This window comes from Schistocerca serialis, chromosome 2 (assembly GCF_023864345.2).
Source record: "Schistocerca serialis cubense isolate TAMUIC-IGC-003099 chromosome 2, iqSchSeri2.2, whole genome shotgun sequence".
Classification (NCBI taxonomy): domain Eukaryota; kingdom Metazoa; phylum Arthropoda; class Insecta; order Orthoptera; family Acrididae; genus Schistocerca; species Schistocerca serialis.
The window spans coordinates 702,681,607-702,702,279 of record NC_064639.1 but is presented as its reverse complement, the minus strand read 5'-3'; the positions used below and the strand labels follow the sequence as shown (position 1 = coordinate 702,702,279).

The 20,673-nt window shown below is 38.2% G+C and overlaps 1 protein-coding gene across 2 annotated transcripts in view; it reads right to left on the bottom strand.

Annotated features, from left to right (window-relative positions):
* Positions 1-20,673, bottom strand: part of LOC126457849 (aconitate hydratase, mitochondrial-like) — a 74,927-nt gene that overhangs the window by 21,406 nt on the left and 32,848 nt on the right. For both annotated transcript variants that reach the window (XM_050094489.1, XM_050094490.1), the window contains exons 9-11: positions 8,292-8,449; positions 5,694-5,952; positions 4,138-4,343 (exon numbers count right to left, since the gene is read on the bottom strand). In XM_050094489.1, coding sequence (XP_049950446.1) covers positions 4,138-4,343; positions 5,694-5,952; positions 8,292-8,449 — 623 coding nt within the window. The remainder of the gene's footprint in view (positions 1-4,137; positions 4,344-5,693; positions 5,953-8,291; positions 8,450-20,673) is intronic.

Genomic DNA, 20,673 nt, shown 5'->3' with positions numbered 1-20,673 from the left:
CACTCAGGATTGGCATCACATTCTCTTCCCCGATGTGTATCGCATATGCCTTCACCCAGACAATCGTCGAAGACTTGTTACGAGGCAACCCACTCATGCTGAACGCCTTAGACACACCGTCCAGCGAATGCAGCACGGTGGAGGTTCCCTGCTGTTTTGGGGTGGCATTATGTGGGGCTGACATACACCACTGGTGGTCACGGAAGGTGCCGTAAGGACTGTATGAAACGTGAATGCCATCCTCCGACTGATAATGCAACAATATCGGCAGCATATTGGTGAGGCATTCGTCTTCATGGATGACAATTCACGCCCCCACCACACACATCATGTGAATGACTTCGTTCAGGAAAATGACATCGCTTGACTAGAGTGGACAGCATGTTTTCCTGACATGAATCCTATCGAACATGGCTGGGATAGACTGAAAATGGCTGTTTATGGACGACTTGACCCACCAACCACTCTGAGGGGTCTACGCCGGATTGCCGTTGAGGTGTAAGACAATCTGGTTTTCTTAAATCCCTTCACGAAAGAAGACAAAGTACATGCTCCAGAACTCAAATCAAGAACACCTGCTAAGATGAGTAGCTTACAAGCACATATCCTATGTGTAACAAAGCAGCTTGAATCACTTAATAAAGGCAACTCTTCCAGCCCAGGCTGTATATAATTTAGATTCCTTTCAGATTATGCTCCTAGTTGCTAAGCATGGAGCAATTGTATGTACAACAACTAACTCAACAAAGGATCTGTATCTACAAACTGGAAAGTTGCACAGGTCACACCAATTTGCAGTTGGATTTTAGAACACACACTGTGTTCAGACTTCATGAATTACCTTGAAGAAAACTATCTGTTGAGACAGACCCAGCACGGATTTGGGAGAAAAAAAAATATTCTTGTGACACACAACTCGCTCTTTATTATCATGAAGTAATGAAAGCTGTCAATAGGGATCTAAAATTAATTTCTTATATATCTAGATTTCCAGAAGGCTTTTGACACCATTCCTCATAAGCAGCTTCTAACCAAATGGCTTGCTTATGGAGTATAGTCAGAGTTGCATGGCTGGATTCATAACATCCTGTCAGAAAGGTCACAGTTCGTACTAACTGATGGAAAGCCACCAAGTAAAACAGAAGTGATAGCTGGTGATCCTCAAGACAGAGCTGTAAGCTCTCTGCTGTTCTTAATCTATATAAATGATTTACGAGACAATATGAGCAGCCTTCTTAGATTTTTTGCAGGTAATGCTGTCATTTACCATTTAGTAAAGCCATCAGAAGATGAAAACAATTTGTAAAATCATTTAGACACGATATCTGTATGATGTGTAACTGACTCTCAATAACAAAGTGTGAATTCGTCCATTGTTGTTGTTGTGGACTTCGGTCCAGAGACTGGTTTGATGAGTACTAAAAGTAATCTGTTAAATTTTGGTTATATAATAAATCACACAAATCTAAAGGCTATCAATTTAACTAGGGATCACAGTTACGAATTACTGAAACTGAAGGAAGAACCAAAGAGAGTGTTTTATTAGTGGAACCCTTAGCAGAATAATAGGTTCACTGAAGAGACTGCTTACTGTACACTTATCTGCCTCTTTGCAATACTGCTGTGCAGCATGGGGCCTGCACCAGATAGGATTGACAGGGAACATGGAAAAAGTTTGAAGAAGGACAATTCATTTCATATTATCTTGAAATAGGGGAGACAGTGTCACGGATATGGGACACATGATGGGGTGGCAATCATTAAAACAATGGCATTTTTCACTGAGACAAGAATTTTTCACAAAATGTCAGTAACCTACTTTCTCCTCCAAATCCAAAAATATTTTGTTGGCACCAATGTACATACAAAGAAATGATCACTGTAATAAAATAAAAGAAATCAGAGCTCATGTGGAATAATTTAATTGTTTCATTTCCCTGCACGCTGTTCGAGAGTGGAACGGTAAAAAAATAATACGAATGTGCTTTAATGAAACCTTTGAATTTAAGTATGAATTGCAGAGTAGTTGTGCAGATGTAGGTACCATTGTGCACATACTTGAGTTACAGTCAATGTACTTGTCTACATCACACAATTTTAGAAACAGAATGTCAGTCTTAGTATTACAGGCACAGCACTATGACCTGGAGTCACAAGGTGTTGTCGTCTTAGTTCAGTGCTCCACTTGATTATGCCGTGTAATTATTGTTTTCGTGAACACGTGGTGTTATGCCTATAATTGCATAGCCTGGCCAATACAGCTCAGCTAAAATGGTGTGACTTAAGCAAATACACTGATTGTAATCCAAGTATACACATTTCAGATGTCATACACTACACCTGTGAATGGTTACACAGCCAAAACTAATTAGTAGTGAACAATATGAACTGAAACAATGGTTTAACCATAACAATAACAGCCAGTGCAGAAAACTGATATCATTCAAGAAAGGCATGTTGTATTTCTTGCCTATTCTAAAGCCTTACTGCTGAGGAATTATGCCATGTGTCAATGTGGTGCTGCAATCCTTTAAACAAAAGCTATTCAAATATTTTATCTATAATATTTAGAAGATTAAATGGTCTGTAATATTTGGATACAATGATATTCTTGTTCTGCCCTTTACTGATAGTCACTAGTCAGTAGTCTTCAAAGGCTCGTGTGCCCTTCCTTTTTGAAGGTGCATAACAGGCTGCAGTAGACGATATCTGCATTAGTTCAGCAGGGGACCCATATTTGGTCTGCAACTATGTTGAAACATTTATCCATGTAGCATTTGGATTCTTTTTTTCTTTATCACTGCTACAGCTCCACCCCCCCCCCCCCCCCGCCCCCCCCCCCCCCAAGCCCCTTGTCTCAATTTATAATTTCTGCACTGCCTCAAATCAAATAAAGGGTGACTTGTGGTTTTACTCTTCTGTTGCTTTATACATGACCTGTTTCAGTTCTCAAACTTTCTAATTTATTGTTGCCCAGCACTGGACATCCCAGTTCGCTTTCTTGATTATCTTGCCAGTAATAGAATGCTTTCAATGCTGTTTCATTTCCTTTCCAGTTATGATGTAGTGTATGATTTTACAAGTCAACTGGTCAATGTTATACCAGTCAATATTCCAGACATTTACATGGCTTACAACTGCGATATTTGCTAGAGTTGTTGCCTTCTATTAGCCTAGTAATTCTGCTACAACATGGACTTTGCATTTGTATTGATGGCAACCACAACAGAGACCTTTCTGTCAAATAATAATGAAGTGGAAAAGGCCACTGATCAAGTTCAAAAAGTACAGCAATATTACATTCTGAAGCATTTGTTGCCTAATGTCCAGACTAACATTTGCCTGAAAGTGACTGACATCCGATTTCACTGAATCATAGAAAGACGTCAGATACAGATTCTTACAGTCACATAATGCTGAGACTATAAATGTAGTTTGTACACTAGCTCAAGAAAGGATTAGTCTGAAAGCTAGCAAAGTTTTCAGTCTTGTTTGTGAGCCTGTCACCAGCTCAATGCCTCTACTATCCATTGACTTGTTACATTTACTACTAAATTAATTCTACTAATGTGAGACTTTCTAGGAAAAGCAGCAATCAAACAAAGCCATCACCACCAAAAGTTACAGTGTGACCCTCTTACATCATAACATGAAATGAGAGGCACGAGGATGTTGTCAGCTTCATGATTTATTTTTTGTGCATGGAAAGGGAGGGAGAAAGGTGGAAAGAGCAAGGTCTTTACCACCTCAGTCTGCCCATCAGTAGCTTAAATAATGAAAGAAGTAAAAGTGTTTGCTCAAGGTACAATTACAATTTTATAAACTACATATCTGAAAGCAAACAAGGACAAGAAGTGAGCATCAACAACAAGATGTATAGTGTTTGAAGTCTCCTTATGCCATTCCTTGTTGGTTTTGGAATTCCAAAATATTTGATTTGGATTGCAAATCAAAACAAGCAAGTTAGGTGCATATTACATGGTCAGAGACAAACGTCACCCATTTTCAATTTTAGATCACCTAACTAGTAACAATTAATTGTGTGTTATGTTTGAGTGTCTACTTCAACAACATTCACTGAAATTATCAATGATAAAATGCAAATTGTATCAAGATTGCATAAGAATACTTTCATACCTTAATGAGTATTGCCATGTCAGTGAGGTCCTTTCCATCCCAAGCATCAAATGGTTCTAGAAGTTGTAGACGTTGGCTCTTAGGATCAACATTAACTTTCAAGTTGCCACCGTCTGCTGGAGGAGCCTGGTATGTGTCCTCACCTGGATCAAAGCCTTTTGGTGGCAGTTCATCAGCGAAGGGGTCATCCAACTTAAATTCCTTGCCTGAGAAAAGAAATGATCCAAATGGCTCTAAGCACTATGGGACTTAACATCTGAGGTCACCAGTCCCCTAGACTTAAAACTACTTAAACCTAACTAACCTAAGGACATCACACACATCCATCCCCGAGGCAGGATTCGAACCTGCGACCGTAGCAGCAGCGCGGTTCCAGACTGAAGCGCCTAGAACCGCTCGGCCACAGCGGACGGCTCCTGAGAAAAGTTTTTTCCTTTAGCAATAGCACAATTTTTTAAAAAAATCACATACAAAAGCCATTAACAAACAATCATTCATGCCAGTGATTTAAATCCAGTATTTAAGAAGTGCTCACAAAGGGGACCAAGACCATCTTCACATAAATAAGATTCCCTCCCACACTGCCCTGCATTCTAACAATATTATGACTGAATATGTTTTGGCAAACAATGACAGAGAGGAGGTTGTTGTCAGAAGTAACATTCGAGGTGGTGTACAAGAAAGCTAGACTTAAAAAGTTGCTGCGGAACCATTAAAATTCTGATTGGCTCTACTGGGTGAGACACTTATACCGAAGGTACACTGGACAGTTCAGCAAGCTGTATGGAGTTCTGTACGGGGTTTAATAGGGGCAGTTAACTACTATAGGCAGGGTCTAGGAAAGAAAGGGGAAAGGAAGAGTACACTATGAATTGTAGTGACATAGGTACACAAAGTCTAGGAGAAGTAATGCAAAATGTAAGGAGCAGAAACATAAAGAACACACCAGAAGAGATGGGATAGAGAGAGCAGTAGCGCATTATAACATAGTTCTAATAAATTATTTAACAAATGCGGTTCAATTTCATGTTTAAGACCACATTTTTCCTCCTTGAAACAGTAACTGAAAAAATAGTCCTAACGTTCCCACTGAAAATACAGGCAGAGGAAGAATGCACTTAGATTAACACTACTTGAAGTAGATCAGATGATGCTGCTATACATTTCTTTACAAGATCTAGAAAATTAAACTTCCATATGGCAAAAAGTGATTAAAAAAAATTACCTCGGAAAAATGCTTATGCATACTCCACAAAACTGACATGTTGCAATTTTTTCCACTTTCTGAAGGTAGTAGCAACAGAATTCGCCTTTTCAGTGTGATGAAGCAGTGACAATTCTGTATTTGAGCCATCCTCCTTTTTGCCTTCTTTTTTTTTTTTTAAATTAAGACATACAAATTATATGGAAGTCTGTACAGACTAAATTAACCTGTCTACCAACATGGTTTGTTAATAACCCAGAAGAGTTGTCTTTGTGAGCCATCATATACGAGGAGCTGTTACAGTTTATATTTGTTATGACATTAACAGCACTACTAAATCTAAGAAACATACCATCTGCTCCCTTCAGGGTATCCCTCCTGGGGTCAAAGTCAAGGGTGCCTGCAATGGACAGAGCAGTAACGAGCTCAGGTGATGTCACAAAGGCATGTGTTGCAGGATTTGCATCATTTCGTCCAGTGAAGTTACGGTTGTATGAAGAAACAATTGTGTTTTTCTCTCCTTGCTTAATATCTTTTCGATCCCATTGTCCAATACAAGGTCCACAGGCATTAGCCAAGACTGTGCCTCCGAACTGTCTTAGTGTTTCTGCCTGAAACATTAATTATAGCACTAAAAATGTTGCAGTTCTCAATAGAGGACTATTATTATTATTGTTATTAATAGTAGTAGTAGTAGTAGTAGTAGTAGTAGTAGTAGTAGTAGCAGCAGCAGTAGCAGTAGTTCCCATTAGTGAAGCAAACAACACATAGCGAATAATTTCTTTCCCTCTTGAACTGATGATTCAGTCCCCATAATGGTCTCATAAAAAGCTATTATCCTAACATACAAATGGGAATTAAAATAACAATGTAAGACCTTCTTCTTCTTCTTCTACTTCTACTTCTTCTTCTTCTTCTTTTCCTCCTCCTCATTACGCACTCATGGAAAATCTTGAGTAAAACTGGGACTAAATGAAGAATCAGCCATAACATCATTTAAGGGACTTTACTAGCATGTGTATACTATGGTCAATAGTAGTAACTGTGAAAAGTTCAATTTCCTTCAACATACAACTTAAAGGTCTTGTCTGTTATATGTGGTTCAGTTTTACAGGGTGGCTACTCAAACTTGCAAAAAATTCAGAGGATTCCAGGTATGGTGTCAAGATTCTCCTGATAAATTAACAGTGAGAGGGGGGGGAGGCAGCATATCACAGTAACGATTTTTGTTTCCTCTCAGCTGGACCATATACCAGCCATAAGCACTAGTTTCACCACAGTTCTCAAAAGCAGTAATTTATATAGAATGATATTCAAATAATTAACACATTTTGAAATATTATTTTAAAATTTGTGATTTATAAAACTCAATAAAATTTAATTTCAATGCTACATTAAAAATTAAGAACTCCCTGAGATTTATGAAATTCCTGGAATTCCCAGAGAAGAATTGCCATCCTCATTTTAGTTCATTAACTGGGCCATATTATAATTATGAAACTAATCTACATTATGAGACAGAATGTAAATTATGAAGGTTAGTACATCTCATAACTGTTTTGTTTTTATGGCCCTACAGAGTTATTCTAAATGATGAACCCATTTTCAAAAATTCATATTTATTCAAGTACAAATCCAAAATAAACAAGCTTTATACCAATGAAAAGATGAAGATTCAAAGTTTTTGGCAGGCAGCAGCAGGCAGGTGGTGATGGTTTCAGAAGTGACCAGTAGAGTTCGCACGGCAATAAGGCCATCGTTCCGTTTCACTGTCAGTTGTGAGTGAGTCGCAAACTGCAGTGCAGCAGGCATTTCATACCAAATTCGGTATTCAACCACCGACTCACAAAAGCATTAGCCATTGGTTTAAGCAATTTAAACAGATTGGGAGTGTGTACAAAGGAAAAAGCACAGGCCGAGTGTGTGTGTCAGAGGATGATGTCCGATGGATGTATGAAAGTTGTGTGTGCAGTCCCAATAAGTCTACCAACAGAGCCAGTCAAGAACTTGGAATACACCAACCATCTGCATGGAAAGTTCTGGGATGATGTTTGCTGTACAAGCCCTACCAACTACAACTTGTGCAGCCTCTCAACCCCAATGACAAAGAGAAGCATCTCGCATTTTGTGGTTATGTGCTAGCAAAGATGGAGGATGACACATTTCTACAGCGTGTAATTTTTAGTGATGAAGCGACGTTCCACCTTAGTGAAAAAGTCAGACAATGTTCGCATATGGGGTTTGGAAAATCCACATTCAACATTGCAACACGAAAGAGACTCACCGAAGATGAATGTATTCTGTGCTGTATCACGTACAAAGGTTTATGGACCATTTTTCTTTGCAGAAAGAATTGTAACAGGAATTATATACCTGGACATGTTGGAATAACGGATGTTCCCCAAGTTATGGAAGATTCCCACTTCATTTTCCAACAGGATGGAGCACCGCAACATTGGCACCATGATGAATGAGGCTTTTTGAACGACTCCCTTCCTCAACGTTGGATCAGTCACAGGGGACTTGAGGACCTGGCTCTGCACTTCCAGCCACCGAGATCTCCTGATCTCACACCATGCGACTATTTCTTATGGGGTTATATGAAGGAAGCTGTTTATGTCCTGCCTCTACCAACCACTCTGAATGATCAGCGGAACCGGATCACTGTCACCAAGCACTCAGTAATAGCAGATACGAATTCGCGTGTATGGGACGAGTTTGGCTACCACGTCGATGTTTGCCATGGAGCCAATGGTGGCCACATTGAACATTTATGATTGAAACTTCCTCTTTTCGTTGCTATCAAGCTTGTTAACTTTGGATTTGTATTTGAATGGGTCCATCATTTAGAATAACCCTGTGTTTATGGATTTCAATTTGAATATGAATGATTTAATTTGAACATTGTCACAAAACAAGTCTTTATAATTTAACACTGAGCTGCACTCACAATTCCATCCCTCTCAATTGTTGCTCGCACTTGTTCAGATCCAGGTGTTACATTGAATGGAATCTTCGATTTGAGTCCATGTTTTAGTGCTTGCTTGACAATGCTTGCACATCGGCCCATGTCCTCATAACTAGAATTTGTGCAACTACCAATGAGACCTAGAAAAAAGAATAGTAATGCATCAATAACAAAATGGCACATGAATGAATGTAGTCCACCATACAAAATTTTCCAAGTGAAAGTTCAATACTGACTACTTTTTAATATTTGTTACAGTTTGCCTATGACAACTGTAAGTAAATAATTTTAATCGTCATGCAAATCATTACGGTAGGAGAATGTATGAATGGAATTGCTGAGCAGCCAAACATAATCACAAGCTGGGGATTTATTTTGTGCTAATTTGATGTAAAAATTGTAGAAAAAGTACTGTGATGACATGCAGTATCCATAAGCACTGAGGAAAAAGTAGTACCTGGTCTGGACTGTGTGTGCAGTGACAGCAGCACAATAATACTCCGGCAGCCACAGAGCATCAGGATGCCATTGTTGCTAAACAAGAAATACGAAATTAAATTATGTACTGTCAGTCACTGGAATGTATTCCTGATTCACTGACGACATGCCTTACACTGAGCCCGCCAGGATTTTGTTCTGTTCAATATCGAATTAGAGTTTAACTGAAATATTTTAAAAAAATTGAGGGAATATATGAAGCATTGCAAGTGATATTTGTTGGAAGAATGTATGTAAAGTCCTTTGTAATATTTATCCTCTCTATGATCTGCAGCTTGAACTTAGTTGTGCGACAATAAGGAACTGAATTGAAGTCCAATAAATTAAATAGTTTTATTTCACTGTGGAAAAAATTTACTCTCTGGAAATGCTAGAATTTCTTAAAGAACTGAAACTTTTAAGCCAGGGTCGCACTCACAACTAAAGTGACGCAACAGCTAGCAGCATACTGCCGTGGCACAACAGTTTTTAGTGGTGTTTCTTAAGAGATGAAACTTCTGTCATGCCAAAAAAGTTCAACTCAGTTGTACTTTGTGACACCAATATCCTTCCCCCACCACTGAGCAGCATCATCCAACTGGTCCATAGTAGCTGTATTTCAAAACACCAACAGTCTGTTGTAGTTATTGTGGAATAATAGCTGCTGTGCTCCATTTGATTCCAATATGTTTTCATATAAATGGTGTGTGTGTGTGTGTGTGTGTGTGTGTGTGTGTGTGTGTGTGTGTGTGTGTGTGTACTTGCAAATGACTGATGACTGACGTATCTTGAAAGCTTTTTGTATGAATAACTACGCACCATAACTAGAAAAGTAAAGTGCTTATAAAACCTTAATTTGAGAGAGCAAGTACTGTATAAATTGTGGATTGTACGTAGGAAAGAGCCCCTGAGTGTGATGTGGCTGCAGCAAAACTGAACATTACAGGTACCATATTCAAAATACTCACATTAACAAATACAATAAAATTCCAAAATCTTATTTAGAAACCAGCTGTTGGTTGGTTTGTTAGACTGCATTTCACCTTCTAGTATCACTTCTTTTATAATTGTGTTTCTTGCCACTTCTCTGTTTGCATGAAATATATTTTTGGATCCAACATTTGCATTTCCCCCCTCCCCCCTTGTATTTAAATCTAGTCAAAACTCTTAATGACCTGACCTGCGCTACAACAATAATATCTGCCCATATTATTTCATTTGATGCCATACTGAAAAGTGTGCAAGTACATTGAATTTGTTGCATCCTGTACAATTGATAGCTCATGGAATGCTGTGAGCTGTGGTATCACTTAAGCTGTGTGTGTGAATCTCAATTCACATTTTGTCCAAAGAGAGAACTTTAACTGCAACACAGTCATATCATTTTATTTCAAGTTGTTGATATAATAAACCATAGCACATGGCCTTGGAGATGTAATATTTGGCCCCTCCTGCAGGATATCTCAATTGGACAGAAATTAAAAATTTCTGAACAACCAGCATTGGGAGTACGGAAGCAGATAGACAGTCTCAAAAAGCATTCTTAATCACTTCATGATAGAACACAACTCTGGCAACTACACACAACTCACAACAGGCACAGTGCCACACACTTTTAGACCATTTCATCTGAAAGGTACAAAAAGTATTAAATTTTAAAGAACAGTCCATTCTGAGAAAACACTGTCAAGTTAAATAGTACTCCAGCCAAACGATGCATAATCCTATGTCTACCTAGCCAATAAATGACTGACATAATTGTTGACCTGTATAATAATTTAGTAATTAAGAATATGAGGCTTTTTGGAGGTTTTGTTATCTGGTTTTGCATGTAATGAGTGTATGGACAGGTGTCATTTGTCTTCAGAGTGGGGCAGCGATCACAGTATTATCATAAGTATCATAAGTGTGGGCCTTATATATGTTCCTTGTGTCATCCAATGTTGGAGTAACGTGGTGGACCACTGAGTAAATGCACAAAACCTAACAATATAGCGTTATGTCTATGTAAGACACAAGAAGAATGTTGAAATGTCACTAATGTCATTCTAATGTCTGAGCTCATGATGTATACTCCTGTGGTATTCCCTGTCTCAACAAGTTTGAAATACAAGAAGTTATTGTATTTTGTGCGATAGTGTATGAGCTTCATTTCAGAAGAAATGCTTTGTATTAATCTATAGAATTTCTGTGTTTGTTGAAACTCTTCAATTACAGCATAAGCGAGACTGCATCAATGAAGAAGTCCAGCATAATTGCACTAGTACGGTCCAAAGAACATTTAATTTTAGTTGTGGATGCTCATGTCTCCAAATATTAACAAGCTCAAATTTGAACACTCATGTGTAAACAGGGGAACCTCACAACATATAGCTACATACCAAATGAAACCTATGAACACACATCCAGATAGAAGCATAGTATGGACACAAAAGCTGACATAGTGTTTTAACAGTAGTAGGTAAATCACTATTGACAGGTCACACTGAACTTACTTTTTTTATTTTATTTAATATTTGTTTTACTGTAGCCACTGTGCACCCCTGACAAATGATAGATGCAGGAAAAATTCTTTTAAATGATAAAGTAATGAATGACACAAAATCTTGAGTTTTTAGTGACTAAACTGTGATTAAATGACATAACACAAAACTGGCAGCACAAAATGAAAAATGTGAAATCTAAAGAAGTCAGTGGCAACTGGTAGCCATTTAATGTTGAAATTACATACTGACTTTTTCATCCTGGTTGATTATAGCACACTGCCAATGTTAACAAGTAAACAAAGTAGTGTACAATAGTAATATGGTTGTCATAGCCGAGTATGGTGTTTCACTACCACTAATGTGTATTTTTGTAGCAAAAGTACCATTATCATGCATGTAAATATACTACACAATTTAAAGTTCGATTAGACATCAAATTTCAACATTCCATGTATGGGTAAAAGCATGAGATCCTCTGCGTCTATCACACGGCAAAATCAGCTTGTAATACATATGACTTATAAAAATATCATTTAATATTGCCGTAATTGTTTGGGTATCAATTTCAAGGTCATTTGAAGCATTTCTGCATTCAGAGAAAAAATGTGTACAACTATTTATTGAGTTGCAATTCATCTTGTTGGTCTTTTTTTCTTATATAGCTGTTTCGCATGAATTTTCAAAGTTTGCAGCAAAGCAGCGCTATCCATATTTCCTCCAAAATTCTCATGAAATCTTAAGTGAGAATATATTTGCCTCTATTCATTGTATCAAACTCTGTGAAGGATACATGCTAAAGTAATTCACAATTGAAAATGTCATAGGCTGCAGTGTGTGCTGATGCCAGGGCATGGGAATTATCACCGCTGAACAGTGCTACCATATGTCTATACTTTATGTTTCTGCGTGCAACTACTGAGCTTGTTTTGCAAAAAATTGAATGGATGAGGCAACAAACTGTGGGGTTGGTGTTTTGCACCAGGTGAAGGAAGGCCTGTGTAATGTTTGAAGTAAGGAGTATAAGAATACAAGATTCACTGCAGAAAATTGCTGCTATTTCCAGCACCATCACCAACTGCACAGAGAAAAAAAACTTCAATCACTTATGGTGCAATACCAACTGGTTATGTAAAACTGGTAAACAACCAAAGATTGGGCAGTGGTTTATACAAACCTACATGGAACGTCTAATGATCAGATGGATGTAGAATCTGAGCCCCTAACTTTAATGAAGAACCTAATCCAAAGACTGAAATTATGTAAACTTTTCATATTTATGGTAAACTGTTGTTATTTTCAAAGTCTGATTTAGTATTAGGCTGCAAATGTAATAAATATCAAATACAAGAGCTTTAGGTATGAAAATAATTATTACTTTCTGTAAAACCATATTGTAGAACATACCAGAAAATAAATTAACTTAAAAATACTTATGAAATTTTGATGGTATTAATTTGTTAAACTTTACCAAAGACTCAAGGATACTGTTAGTATCAACCACTATGACAAAATTAAAGCATAAATCACTATTATTTTGTACTAATTGTTTACAAAATCTACTTTTCAGTCTAAAAATATAGTGCTATCCCATTCTGCTTGTATAAAATTTGTGATCATATTTTGTAGTAAGTGATCCTCTACGTAGATTATCAAAGATGTACAACTATCAACTGTAATTCCAACTATGCTCTCATTTAAACAATGCTATGTAAAATGCTGTGATTGTTGTATATTTATAGTAGAGTTGGGCAACACGATTCTTTTTCCAGATTCGATTCCTACGATTTAATCTCACATTGCGAATCGATTCCTACGATTCGTTCACGATTCATTCTAGTCTGCGATGGCACGATTCTTACGGAATGCAAAAAGTTCTACATCTTACTCAAAGATGGCAGGACAGGTCTAAAATTGTCAAAGAGATATGCCAGAAGTAGTTTATTTATGAGTAAACATGCACATGACGTTACAAGTGCAATTCTCGATTTATACGTGCAATGCCTTAATTGTTGAAGGTCACGTTTGATTTGATTGCATCTATTGTTTTATTTCAGTATGCCAGGAGAGAGGAGTCGATTTGTGCGGAAGGTGGTGCAAAATTACGTGGTATGCCAGTTTGGTTGTGTGGCTTGAACGCGCCTAACTGCAGACGTCTGTTTTATAATAACAAAATCTAGCAGTGAGGCAGATGTGGTTTGGCTCATATCATTTTAAGTTTTCCTGTGCTAAGATGTCTTTCCAAGTCCACATCACCCTTGTAATTCATAACGCAGCTGACAGCCCTCCCACACAGGAAATTTAGCTTAACTTTCATTTCTTCTAAATACAAAGCATAGGTATTTGGTTTTTAATTTGTCTGAGAACTTGCCGCTGTAACTACTGTTTACGTGAGAAGACGACATACTTCTAAACAATAGGATTCAATCGTATACGTCGACATTACTTCACTAAAATTTAATATGAATGTGAACAGGATAACATTTGAAAACTCGAACTGGAAACTATTAATTAAAAAGCTTTTGTTTAAAGACTGTATTACACGGCGATCTGCCAAGAAAGGTATTGGTTAGAGAGCCTATATTCTCTCTATATAGGCCCTGTAATATTGGTCTAGTGCGACAGCCATTTAGTGGCGGGACTTGTGGAACTAACACAATTAGCAAATTAGCAGTGAAGTAATGACGCTGTATACGATTGTATCCTACACTTTGGAATTATGTCGTCTTCCCGCGTAAATAGTAGTGGCAGAAGCAAGTTCTCAGACAAATTAAAAGCAAAATACCTATGCTTTGTATTTCGACGAAGCAAAAGTTAAGCTAAATTTGCAGTGTGTGAGGGCTGACAGTTGCTTTATTGTGAAATATAAGGTGCTGTGGAATTAGAAAGAGCACAGAAAACCGTAGGATGATACGAATCCGCGTATGTGCACTATATGGGGATAGTAAATGGGAAATGCCTTTACGCTCGTTCCCGTCAGCCACCGCCAAGCGTCAGCTTGGTTTTCACGTCGAGTAATATTACGGCCCACGAACTTCGTTTGTTCCTTCCGAGCTTCCTTTGTTCACACGCATCCTCCACTTGACTGCCATCTGTCGGTCGTAATCATTCGGCACGACTCGGCATGATTCGGGAAGTTGCCTTCGAAGCATAGCGTACTAAGAATCGATGAATCGTTGGAACTTGGAATCGTCACGACTCGGAAACACGCAATCGTTCTTACAATTCTTTTGAATGACGATTCGTCCGTATCACGATTCGATTCTTACGATTGTTTATTTAGAGTCGTTCAAATGAACGACTCATTCACGAATCGCCACAACTCTAATTTATAGGGGGTGGGGTCCACTGTCACATTTATGGCTCTGGTAGCCATAATATTCTATCCCAAGCTTCACTTCATAGTTGAAAATGTATGCATTAGTTGATTTATGACATACACAGGGGAGCGAAGTCGAGAGAACAGATGGTTCAACATTATCTTTTAAAATATAATTCAGATTTAATCAACAATCATAGTAGCTATCCTCTCAACACTAGCTATCATACATTCCACTGTGATTTTATTTTATGGTCATTTTTAATAACATTAGAATTACACTACACAGATGAATGACTTCATGCCAGAAACGTACACTGAGCAAAGTGTTTTGGGCTGACCAATTCAGTTCAACAGGAGGGGGCCATATAGGACGCTTCTAAGCAAGAGGCAACATAATTGAGGTTTAAGTTGCATGCCCTACATATAACAAGTTTAAGAAATCACAACTACGCGAGCAATGCAGAACACGAATGTACGATTGTAACTTAGCTGTAATTTCTACAATGTATTTAGTGCACCTGGTTTATAGCTCTTACACACTTTAACAGTTTTAGATGTAATGTTGTAGGCAAACATTTGTTAAATTCCTTTTTAGCGGTTTATGAATCCCTGCTCTGTGTGTGTGTGTGTGTGTGTGTGTGTGTGTGTGTGTGTGTGTGTGTGTGTGTGTGTGTGTGTGGCATTAATAAAAGGAAAATCACTGGCATTCCAGGTGACCTTGAACCTTCATTTAATAGCTTAGTGAGCCATAGCCAACTCGCTAGAGACTTTCTTACAGCTGCCCACGATGAATATACAGCCTATGTGCTACTTCTATGCAGGGCAAGGACACCCTTAGAAGATGACAGGTGGGTGGACAATTTCAGAATCTGTCTTTCACCTGGATGTGGCAGATAACAAATAGGCCCCTCACATGTACCTTATTCCCAGTACAAATGGGAGGTCATGTGCAATCTGCAGTAAACAAATGAGAGAATATGCAGAGCGCATTTGGTTTGGAGATTGCATCTCCATATGTATTTGTCACGAACATTTTTATACTTGTTATGAATTAATGAATTGAGAGACTTTAATAAAATAAAGTCCATATAATGTAGTAACTACTGATAAAGGAAATCAATGACCTTGGAATATAAGATTGTTAATTCTACAAAATGTTACTTTTGAGAAAACCAACGACAATAGAGACTTGATATAATGTGCGACGAAACAGTATATTTATATCTGTGACTCCTACAATTTAGTATATACATAGAAGTTCCACTGTAATAGTCTCTCTCTCTCTCTCTCTCTCTCTCTCTCTCTCTCCCTGACAATTCCCTTATTGGCACTCTCTAACCGACCCCGTCATTGTTATAGGGTCACTCTGTGTCTTCCATGTCTGCAAGACTATATAACGTGTTATTAATTACGAAATAATGTATGGACAGTTATGGTTGAAAATTATGAATTATTTAGGAATAAAGGAGACGACTCACCACAAGGCAGAAGCTCTGCGTCATGGATAGGCACAAAAACAAAAGGCATGAAGCTTGACTAGCTTTTGGAATGCACTTCCTTTTTCTAGCTGTAGGAAAAACATGCACAGAAACACACACATATTCACTCACTCATGTGCATACACCTTTCGCCCTACACTGTGCTCAGCCAACTGCCAGTTCTTTAATGGCCCACAGTGAGTGACCTAGGATGAGGAAGGGGGTTTGGGATGGGGTTGGGTGAGGGATGGAGAGAGGCAAGAGACAGGGAGGGGTTGGGGGGGAGCGTCTAGCAGTTTGTGAGAGAGTGGGGACCAGCTGTGGGCTAGCTGGGGTGCTTTGTGTGTGTGTGTGTGTGTGTGTGTGTGTGTGTGTGTGTGTCCTACAGCTGGAAAGAGGAAGTGAATTCCAAAAGCTAGCCAAGCTCCATACCTTTCATTTGTGCGCCTATCAACGACGCAGCACTTCTGCCTTTCGGTGAGTTATCGTCTTTATTCCTAAATAATTCACAATTGTGAAATAGAACTTTAGCTTGAACTGTTATTTAATGCTTCATTTCACGCTTAGCTGGCTGAGCAGTCCAGACAACATAGAATCGCAGGAACTACATTACATGGCGAATTTGATTTTAATACTTTTCTTTACACTCACGCAACTGCTCGTGCAGCTGGTATAACATTTCTATTTCACAGGAGCTTACAGACTTTGAGGAGATTTTATTTACACTGAAACAATTAGGTGCACAATAAAGGATTGATTTTTCAGCTGGCCTGTCTGCGAACCAATAAAGGCATAATTTCAAGTCATGTTACAAAGTAAACGTGTGGGACCATGCACTGTTTAACCATTAGAGTGAGAATATTTGCAATGATAGTCATTGACAGTGGCATAGTTGATTACGTGGTGTGAAAATAGGTATTTTACATAGACATAGTTACAGACTCTTATCATCACGAGATTTTTTTTTTCCTTGGTCATTGCTTATAACACCATTTACACCACATAATCACGATAATTAGATGCTAGGCTCACAATTCATGATTACTGAAGTACATGTGGCTAAGAATTGTCCTTTAATTTATGTTGCAAATGAAAGTGCTGGGCTCAGAACCCATAAAATATTTTATGATCTAATTTCCAAACAATATCTGCCATTTATTTACAAAAAAGGCACTGTATGACTATGTACTTCCCATCAACTGCTCCCATACAATGGGAGAAGTGTTGTGGCTGAGAACAGGCATGCTTTTGGTAAACCTTCCGGGATGTTAAGGTCGTGGTCCATGAAACTCTTCAGCTCCTAACGTTTCGTCCAGAGCTGCGCTGGACATCTTCAGAGGGGTGTTTCTCCTCCGGTGAGTCCTGCCGACTCGAAACGTTAGGAGCTGAAGAGTTTCATGGACCACGACCTTACATCCCGGAAGGTTTACCAGAAGATATGTCATCCGGTCGTGAAAGCCTTCATACTATGAACAGGCATGCTGTTCCACACCAGTCTTTTTCAGTCTGAAATAAATAAATCTGATTTCAGGTTTCAGAAGATTTTATACTGGAAAGAGGTAATGAACAAGTTCCTGGCTCTTCTACATCATCATCATCATCATCATCATCATCATCATCATCATCATCATCTCTTACACACAAGAAATTAAGATGAATGGGTGGCAAGATACGTACAATGTCTCTTCCCAACTACTTCTAGAAGTACTGTAGAATCAGGAAAAATGAGGATACTGATGAATACTGCATCTGTGGCCTATAAATGGCACAGTCACTAAGAAAATTGCCATAAGTATAAAGGGCAATCACAAAACAAAAGCTGAATGACATCTTGCTTCAGCCAGAGTTAAGCCTTCTACACAAGTATGGAGTCAGCGTGTATGGGTGTGCCATGTGCATCAACATGCAGTGTTAATTCCCCAGTTATATTTGCAAGCAACACAACTGAGGAAGTATTGCTTTTTGATTGTGGGTGTCCAGTTCTTGGAAAAAAAAAAAAAAAAAAAAAAAAAAAAAAAAAAAAAAAGAGAGAATAAAAAAATGGACAAAATACATATTTAACAAGCTTTTATGTTTAGTTACCTTTGTATAACCCTTCAAGACCTCCAACAGTGGTCTACAACTTCAGGTATATTTAAGATAATGCTTGCTTTGAAGTGTGAAATAAACACAAAGGGCTTTGAATGAATCCCCTGTTGTCAAAAAAAAAAACATGGAGAGTAGCCAGAAAGTCTTTCATTGACTGGAAGTGCTCCCTGAAATCTAGGTCTTTTTTTGAAACACCTGATGCTACCAAATCTACCAGAATTTAAATATCTGTTAATGACATTGAAGAGATGTTACAGAAATCAGAGCTGTCTTCCATATTCAGCTCCTGTAGCAAGTTATTCTTACATGTTGTTCTGCAGCAGTTCTTCATCCACTAATAATGTGTGTTCTTTCATTTGCATGTACCTTTAAGTATTAATAGTGCTGGAAGTGTGTACAGCAACCTTAACACTAAGCAGCTTCAAACTTGTTATGGAACACTGTTGGAAACACAACTGCATCCAAAAAATATATCCAGTAGCAGTGCGTACATGGCTTTCAGCCAACGAGTGTACTCACAGATGAGGCCATTGTGTTTCTGCTGTGCTGTTGAGGCCTGCTGAAGTGCGAAACCAGCAGAAACTTTGGCTGCAAGTATACAGGTTCTCTAGACAGCAAACTCAAAGTAATAAACTTGGGCAATTTTGGGGGTCTTGAGAAATACTATACACAGAAAGATAACACACAAGCAGTAGCGAGTGACACTTCTAGACACATTAAGAAATGTGTTGCCTCTTCGATGATAATAATAATAATAGGTAATAACTTAAACCACATACAGTGCAGGGCACATAAACTGCATCTGATTGTAAAAATTTTTTCAAAGGAACTTAGTAAGTTGTACACTATTAGCAGCAATTCAAAGCATACTTTCTTCAACACCAAGAAAAGGAAACAATTGTATTTGCATTTTCTGAAGGAAAATAATGGAGACAAAAAGTTTTTTGATCTTCCAGTTTTAACATGCCAGGACTCACAGCTCTCCACAGCAATTTCACGTAGCAGATCATTTTGAAGAAATGATTGAATTCTTCTGCAGTGATAAGTTCAGGAGTCTTCCAACGTGGGCAGAGTGCTGATTGTAGAGCCCTCTGTGATCAGCGAAAGTCAGCTGACTTTGTGCCACTCTGGAATGTTTACGCTCGTTGCCAACCACAGCTACCTAACAATATTGTAGTTTGTAACAATAAATAGCCATTGTGAATAAAGTGTTGATCTGTGTGTATTGTTGTGCATAATGATTGTTTATATTACTTACAAAAATGAGAGAAGAGGCTGTACCTGGTCCTTCTAGTGATTCACCATAAACTTTCCTTTCATGTCACTTCTGCAACACAATAATCATTACATGTTCATTTCTTTTGTAAGCTATAAGCTGGGTGACATGGGAAAAGAAGGCAGGGCTTGTATCCACAGCCAATGTGTTATGAGCCAATTACAGGCTTCTGCTCCCAGCATCCTCCACTCAGGGGTCAAGTAAAAGCGTGCAATCAGAATGTAAATTTGCTGTCAGATGATGAAGTGAATTGGACTCTTGCAGAGGCCAATTTCATTAAACATGCCAGTGACTTGATATAAATATTTCCTTTGGGACTTCAAAATATCTGTCATCACATGAGCTCTACTTAAAGAATGTTTCAGTATTTTGTGCAACAAACAAACAACATTTAAAAAAAGGTAAAGTGGCAAGTGCTTCATGCAGAAGTATAGGAGGGATTGAAGCATACTGGGTTGCATTTTTATATTAGGATAACTCTCAAGGCCACAGATCCAAACAAATCGGTCCTCAAGGCTTTAGATTTAGGTTTCAACCCAAGGGCAATAAGCTGGGACATTCATTTATGTAGACATGGCAAAGATCCTGCACTCTTAGCTGGAATGACTGGTCTCAGTAGTATGGACACTGTGGAATGGTGCAGGGAAGAAAATGTCCATGCGATCAGCATACGCCGACATAGCCAAATGTTTAAAGGCAACAGCAGTTGACAATCAGCAGTCTGGAGTTGTGGGACTGAAGGCTATTTGGATTTCCTCTTCCAATGCTGACAGTGAGAGACGGTTTTCTAACTACAGTGAAGTCTGCCTGATGGTAATCTAGACATAATGACAAGGTACTTGAAAAACTGTCTGCAGTGTTTGTCTGAAAGTGTAATTTTTTCTTTAATTATCAAGCATAACAAATTACTTTTTCCTTTCAAGTCAGTGTAAAGTAAATAATGGTGATATGTGTAGTGCAATACATTAATGTAAGTGATCAGTATAGTTTTGTTTTCAGCACAACATCTAGTTTGAGATCATCACTATAAGGGTTGTATCATCAGTAAATATTAACAGACTTGTTGGACAATGAAGATCACATATATTTAAAAAAAGTTAAAGTGCAAGAACAAAATGTTGCGGGACTCTTGTAGCAATTGGAAGGGCATTCGACCTTCAATTGCTTACTATGACAACTTGTTTCCCGTCTAATATATACGATTTGATTAATTATAGTTCACTGTCATATAATTATAGTT